This window comes from Octopus bimaculoides, chromosome 25 (assembly GCF_046866305.1).
Source record: "Octopus bimaculoides isolate indiv1 chromosome 25, ASM4686630v1, whole genome shotgun sequence".
Taxonomy (NCBI): Eukaryota; Metazoa; Mollusca; class Cephalopoda; order Octopoda; family Octopodidae; genus Octopus; species Octopus bimaculoides.
Genome location: NC_142952.1, coordinates 32,618,821 through 32,626,320, shown reverse-complemented (window position 1 = coordinate 32,626,320; position 7,500 = coordinate 32,618,821). Strand labels below are relative to the sequence as shown.

The following is a 7,500-nucleotide window of genomic DNA, read 5'->3' as shown; positions in this document are numbered from 1 at the left end:
ACCGGGGCTACCAGATGGTCTGAAAGACCAATTCTATGACACCCTCTTGCAAACTACCTCGTCGACGAGTGACAGGGACCTTCTCTTTGTGGCTGGAGACTTCAACGGTCATGTCGGACGTCGTGCTGGAGGCTTCCATGGCATACACTTGGGTGTAGAGAAAATAATGGGAATGTGATAACTTGGAGCTAATTACTGCAAATATGATTAAAAGAAAGCGAAAAGTTGTGAAAACATGTCTGAAATAAAAATGTGATAGGTAGATAGATAGATAGATAGATAGATTGAGAGAGAGAGAGAGAGAGAGAGAGAGAGAAAGAGAGAGAGAGAAAAAGTGGGAGAATATGAGTGAGGTGAGTGAAGGTCTAAATCAGAATATATAAGCTGGAGAATAATGATTTAAAAAATGTTTTACATGTGATAAAAATACTTAAATGTGGCTGTAATTTCTAAGACGGTATCTAATTTAATTTTAGAGAATTTGGAGAACACACATGCGCACACACACACACTCATGCCTGCATACACTTCCCCACTTATTTTATACACACGCATTTTATATATGTATATATATCATCATCATCGTTTAACGTCCGCTTTCTATGCTAGCATGAGTTGGACGATTTGACTGAGGACTGGTGAAACCGGATGGCAACACCAGCCTCCAATCTGATTTGGCAGAGTTTCTACAACTGGATGCCCTTCCTAACGCCAACCACTCAGAGAGTGTAGTGGGTGCTTTTACGTGTCACCCGCATGAAGGCCAGTCAGGCGGTACTGGCAACGGCCACGCTCAAAATGGTGTATTTTATGTGCCACCCGCACAAGAGCCAGTCCAGGGGCACTGGCAATGATCTCGCTCGAATATATGTATATATATATATATATATATATATATACTTTATTTAAAAGCAGCAGAAATATAACAAAAAAACCGCTACTCTGAGTTTCACGTGAAACTCAGAGTAACGGTTTTTTTGTTATATTTCTGCTGCTTTTAAAGAAAGCATATTACTCTACCTCTGGTATTTGAGTACTCTTTTTTTCCACCTTGTTGCACATTTCATGTGCTTACTCCGGCATATATATATATATATATATATATATATATATATATATATCACATGCACATACCAACTTCCTGTTTCTCATCCTCTTCATCATTTGATGAACACTTTCCCTGCTGGCATGAGTCATACAGTTTGTCACCGTTGAAGTTCTCACATATTTGAATGAAGTGCTCACTTACATTGGTTGGGAGACCTCATGCCATTCATGTTTCATTTACAGCTTGCTTTCTATGGCTGGATATTCTTTCTAACACCAACCACTTTACAAACTGTACTCTGGGGGGTTTTTTCCATGGCATCAGCACAAGAGAAATGTTATGTCCTCAACTAAAAGTACAGGGACTTCGCAGTCTTATGTCTGCTTATTCACCAGTTTCTTTAGAAAGTGACACTGATGTATGACAGTGATTTGAGCAGGATGTGTTATAGGGATAAGAACAGTTGGTTTTGTAAGATAAATATATTTAAAATGATTGGGATGGCTTTGAGATGAGAGAAGGTTTGGAGAGGGATACCAAGAAAACAGTGTGATGATAGAGATCTAGAATGTCTGGAGTGTGATAGCAGATAGAGTGAAATGGGGTGATGACAGGAAGTAGAGGAGAGGAGGGTGATGATGGAGCGTATTGGGCATAAAGCAGTGCTGATCACATTAAAAGGATGGCGGTTGTGGAAGAGGGAAACCCAGAAGACATGGGACGAAGTACTGAAGGCTGATCTCAAAACAATGAGCCTCATGAAGGAGATGACAGAGGACCGAGATACATGGCACGTTGTTGTACTCGAGAAGACCCACACACCACAACAGAATTGAGATTCTGAAACCAAAGTGATGCAACCGATCTTATGGTCTGCAATACCAACTTCAGGAAACCTGCCAGTCACCTAGTCACCTACCGCTCCGGCAGACACTCTAGCCAAATCGACAACATCCTTGCCAGAAGTAGGGAAAGAGGGCGGCTTATAAATGCCAAAACCTACCCTGGCGAAGAATGTACCCCACAACATAGATTAGTAGTTAGCGACTTTGGGATCATGGCAAAATGGGTGCCCAGAATTAGACAGGCTTGGAGGAGAAGGGTGTGGAAGCTTAAAGACCCTGCAAACGGACAGAGACTTAGAGACAAGTTACTTGAAGCATTTAACGAAATAGAAGGGGATATAGCATCATACAACGTGGAAGACAATTGGAGATTTCTGAGGGACAACCTGTTGAGAGCCACAGACCAGATCTGTGGCTGGTGTAAAGTCCCCTCTCGACCCAGAGTAACGTGGTGGTGGAACAAGGAGGTAGACAGGGCTATTAGACAAAAGAAACAGGCTTGAAAGGACTGGAAGAACGGTGATAGCAGGGAATTGTACCAATGTGCCAGAAGGGAGGCTAGGCGACAGGTTTATTTAGCCAGAGGGGAAGCAGATAAGGAAAGATTTGCCAATGTTCTGCGCCGTGAGGACCAAAGACTCGAGGTATTTCGTGTTGCAAGACAGTGTAGGAGAGAGAATAGTGATGTTGTAGGAGAGAAATGTGTTCGCATGGATGATGGTACGCTTGCACTAAATGAGGATGCAAAGAGGTCTGGAGATGCCACTACGATAGATTGCTTAATAAAGAGAATGAATGGGAGAAAGAGAGCCTGCCGTATGTCGACCCAATAGAGGGACCAGCTATCCGAGTTGATAGTACCAGGCTAGATAAAGCAATTAAGAGTATGAAGACCGGGAAAGCCCCCGGCCCATCAGGAATCACTGCAGAGATGCTCAAAATATCTGGCAGTGTTGGCTATAGCCTAGTCACCCGTATTACGAACCAGGTGATACACGAAGGAGTCATACCCAATGACTGGTGTAACAGCATCATAGTCAACTGCTACAAAGGTAAAGGTGACGCTTTAGATACAAATAATTACAGAGGCATCAAGCTGTTAGATCAGGTTATGAAAGTTACAGAGATGGTCCCGGTGCATGCTATGGACACATAAGAGGTGCAGCAACATCAAAGGCAGGTTAACTAGCAAGTTAGTGTTTGTTTGTGGCAGATGTTCAGGTGCAATAAAGACTGTAAACAGGAAACGACTTCTATCTCATTCCAGGGTGAAAAACTAGAGGTAGTCGATAGCTTCCGCTATCTGGGCGACCAAGTTAGTAGTGGGGGTGGGTGCGCTGAAAGTGTAGCTGCTAGAATAAGAATAGCCTGGGCAAAGTTTAGAGAGCTCTTACCCCTGCTGGCGACAAAGGGACTCTTACTCAGTAAAAGGCAGACTGTATGACGCATGCGTACGAACAGCCATGCTACATGGCAGTGAAACATGGGCTGTAACTGCTGAGGACATACGTAAGCTCGCAAGGAATGAAGCCAGTATTCTCCGTTGGATGTGTAATGTCAATGTGAATACCCGTCAGGGTGTAAGTATCTTGAGAGAAAAGCTGAACATTAGAAGCATCAGTTGTGGTATGCAAGAGAGACGATTGCGCTGGTATGGACATGTGGTGAGAATGGATGAGGATAGCTGGGTGAAAAAGTGCCACACCCTAACAGTTGAGGGAACCCGTGGAAGAGGTAGGCCCAGGCTATTCTTATTCTAGCAGTTACACTTTCAGCGCACCCACCCCCACTACTAACTTGGTCACCCAGATAGCGGAAGCTATCAACTACCTCTAGTTCTTCTCCCTGGAATGAGATAGAAGTTGTTTCCTGTTTGTTTACAGTGTTTATTGCACCTGAACATCTGCCACATACAAGAACTAACTTTGTAGTTAATCTGCCTTTGATATTGCTGCACCTCTTATGTGTCCATAGCTTGCACCGGGTACATCTTATAGAGTTACTACCTACTCCTTTACTGCATACTGAGCAGGGCCATCTACCTGAAGGGGTTTGTGTTTTATATACCTTCCTACTTATTAGGATTTTGGTTTTTGCTAGGTTGACTCTAAGGACCTTCGATTCTAGTCCTTGCTTCTCTTTAAACTTCTCCTCTAGTTCTGATAGTGACTGCGCAATTAGTGCAAGGTCATCAGAATAGAGGAGTTCCCAGGGGCAACCTGTCTTGAATTCCTCTGTGATCGCCTGGAGGACTATGATAAATAGGAGGGGGCTGAGGACGGAACCTTGGTGGACCCCTACCTCTACCCGGAATTGATTACTGTACTCATTTCCACCCTTCACCTTACTGACAGCATCTCTGTACATGGCTCGCACAGCTCTCACTAACCATTCTTCTATCCCAAGTTTCCTCATTGACCACCAGATAAGGGATCGGGGGACCCTGTCAAAGGCTTTCTCCATGTCAACGAAGGCCAGGTACAGAGGTTTATCCTTGGTTAGATATTTCTCCTGCAGCTGTCTCACTAGAAATATGGCATCAGTGGTGCTTTTACCTGGCACGAACCCAAACTGCATCTCATCTAAATTGATTCGATCCCTAATTAGTTGGGCTATGATCCTCTCCGTAACGTTCATAACCTGATCTAACAGCTTGATGCCTCTGTAATTATTTGTATCTAAAGCGTCACCTTTACCTTTGTAGCAGTTTACTATGGTGCTGCTACACCAGTCATTGGGTATGACTCCTTCGTGTATCACCTGGTTCGTAATACGGGTGACTAGGCTGTAGCCAACACTGCCAGATATTTTGAGCATCTCTGCAGTGATTCCTGATGGGCCGGGGGCTTTCCCTGTCTTCATACTATTAATTGCTTTATCTACCCTGGTACTGTCAACTCGGATAGCTGGTCCCTCTGTTGGGTCGACATACGGCAGGCTCTCTTTCTCCCATTCATTCTCTTTATTAAGCAATCTATCGTAGTGGCATCTCCAGACCTCTTTCTTTCCATCCTCATTTTGTGCAAGCGTACCATCATCCATGCGAACACATTTCTCTCCTACAACATCACTATTCTCTCTCCTACACTGTCTTGCAACACGAAATACCTCGAGTCTTTGGTCCTCACGGCGCAGAACATTGGCAAATCTTCTCTTATCTGCTTCCCCTCTGGCTAAATAAACCTGTCGCCTAGCTTCCCTTCTGGCAGATTGGTACAATTCCCTGCTACCACCGTTCTTCCAGTTCTTCCAAGCCTGTTTCTTTTGTCTAATAGCCCCGTCTACATCCTTGTTCCACCACCACGTTACTCTGGGTTTAGAGGGGACTTTACACCAGCCACAGATCTGGTCTGTGGCTCTCAACAGGTTGTCCCACAGAAATCTCCAATTGTCTTCCACGTTGTATGATGCTATATCCCCTTCTATTTCGTCAAATGCTTCAAGTAACTTGTCTCTAAATCTCTGTCCGTTTGCAGGGTCTTTGAGTTTCCATACCCTTCTCCCCCAGGCCGGTCTACTTCTGGGCACCCCATATTGCCTTGATCTCGAAGTCGCTAACTACTAATCTGTGTTGGGGTGTACATTCTTCGCCAGGGAGGGTTTTGGCATTTATAAGCCTCCCTCTTTCTCTAGTTCTGGCGAGGATGTAGTCGATTTGGCTAGAGTGTCTGCCGGATTGGTAGGTGACTAGGTGACGGGCAGGTTTCCTGAAGTTGGTATTGCAAACCATAAGATCGGTTGCATCACAGAACTCCAGCAGTCTGGTTCCCTCCTCGTTGCGGGAACCGAAGCCATAGCCTCCATGTATGCCATGGAAGCCTCCAGCACGACGTCCGACATGACCATTGAAGTCACCAGCCACAAAGAGAAGGTCTCTGTCTCTTGTCGACGAGGTAGTTTGCAAGAGGGTGTCATAGAATTGGTCTTTCAGCCCATCCGGGAGCCCCAGTTGAGGGGCAAAGGCTGAGATGACAGTAGCTAGCCTATGATGAAGCACTAGTCTAATCTTAAGTACTCTGTCACATACTCTAACTACCTTATCAACCCATTTCTTTGCTAGAAGTATTCCTACGCCCCCCGACTCCGTCAGTGATCCCTGCCCAGAAAAACTTGTACCTGTGTTCTTTGCCTGTGATGAACCTCGCAGAACCTCCTCTCCATCTTACTTCTTGGATGCAGCACAGATCTACGCGTCGCCGTTCAAGCATCTCAACAATCTCACCAGACCTACCTTTCAGCGTGCCAACGTTGAGAGTGCCAATCCTGACAGTGTGGGAGGAGTGGGTGTCAGAGGAGTGGGCCCGTGTGACCCTGGGATGGGGGTAAGCAGTGTCGTGAACCTGAAAAGAAAGCTTGCATTTGGCAGAGTTCATAAACAAAAACAATACCTACAACCTTCATATACTACCCAATCTTTATGCGCTATAAGGTCGATAAGAGGGGGGGGGTATAAGGTCACAGGCAGTGTTCGCGGATGATCTAAAAAGACTTCCGGTACTGGTGGAGGGGGTGGGAGGGCGGGCGTACCGCGGGCTAATGGAGCTTCGTCGTGGGTTCTATTAGCATAGAAATTCCAATACGAAATTGTGGTGGAGTTGGAAAGCGAGCTGGTTATATGTTTGGGTTCGCGCGCGAGTCCAAGAGGAAATGGTGGAAGAAGTGGTGATTCAGAGAGAGAGAGATAGAATACAATAGGGAGGGAGAGGGAGAACCGGCAGCAGTACATCACGCTGGGCAAATTCGTTAGGTTTTTAGAAAAAGTTGAAAGAAACACAGCAGTGTTTAAACGTGAGATTAAATGTTTAAATCGGTAACAGAAATGAGTTAAAAATCGTAATTTTTAAAGGGAGTTAGAGACAAATTTCAGTCAGGGTTGGGCTAAGGAGCAAAAACTTCAACAAATAGATGCGAAGACGATAGATCGCGTGAGGTAGAGAAAAAAATACATAAATGATCATGAATTCAAGACATAAATGTATAGTTAGAGAGAACGAAGTGGGGTGGTGGAAGGGGAGAGCATCAGAAGGGATAATATATGAAAAATAGGAATGACTTAGCTATTGTTCATGTCTTTATATATATATTTAATTATATACATATATGTATTTATATATATTTAATTATATACATATATGTATTTATATATATTTAATTATACATTTATTTATTTATATATATATATATAATATATATATATATATATTTAACTATATATATATATATTTAACTATATATATATATATTTAACTATATATATATATATATATTTAACTATATATATATATATATATATATATATATATATTTAACTATATATATATATATATATATATATATATATATTTAACTATATATATATATATATATATATATATTTAACTATATATATATATATATATATATATATTTAACTATATATATATATATATATATATTTAACTATATATTATATATATATATATATATATTTAACTATATATATATATATTTAACTATATATTTAACTATATATATATATATTTAACTATATATTTAACTATATATATATATATTTAAACTATATATTTAACTATATATATATTACTATATTTAACTATATATTATTTA

At 42.0% G+C, this 7,500-nt stretch overlaps 1 protein-coding gene across 1 annotated transcript in view; it reads right to left on the bottom strand.

Annotated features, from left to right (window-relative positions):
• Positions 1 to 7: 7 nt before the first annotated feature.
• Positions 8 to 7,500, bottom strand: part of LOC106882839 (adhesion G protein-coupled receptor B2) — an 88,472-nt gene continuing 80,979 nt past the window's right edge. The window contains exon 7 of the mRNA XM_089342004.1: positions 8 to 147. Within this exon, the coding sequence (XP_089198130.1) occupies positions 8 to 147 (140 nt within the window). The remainder of the gene's footprint in view (positions 148 to 7,500) is intronic.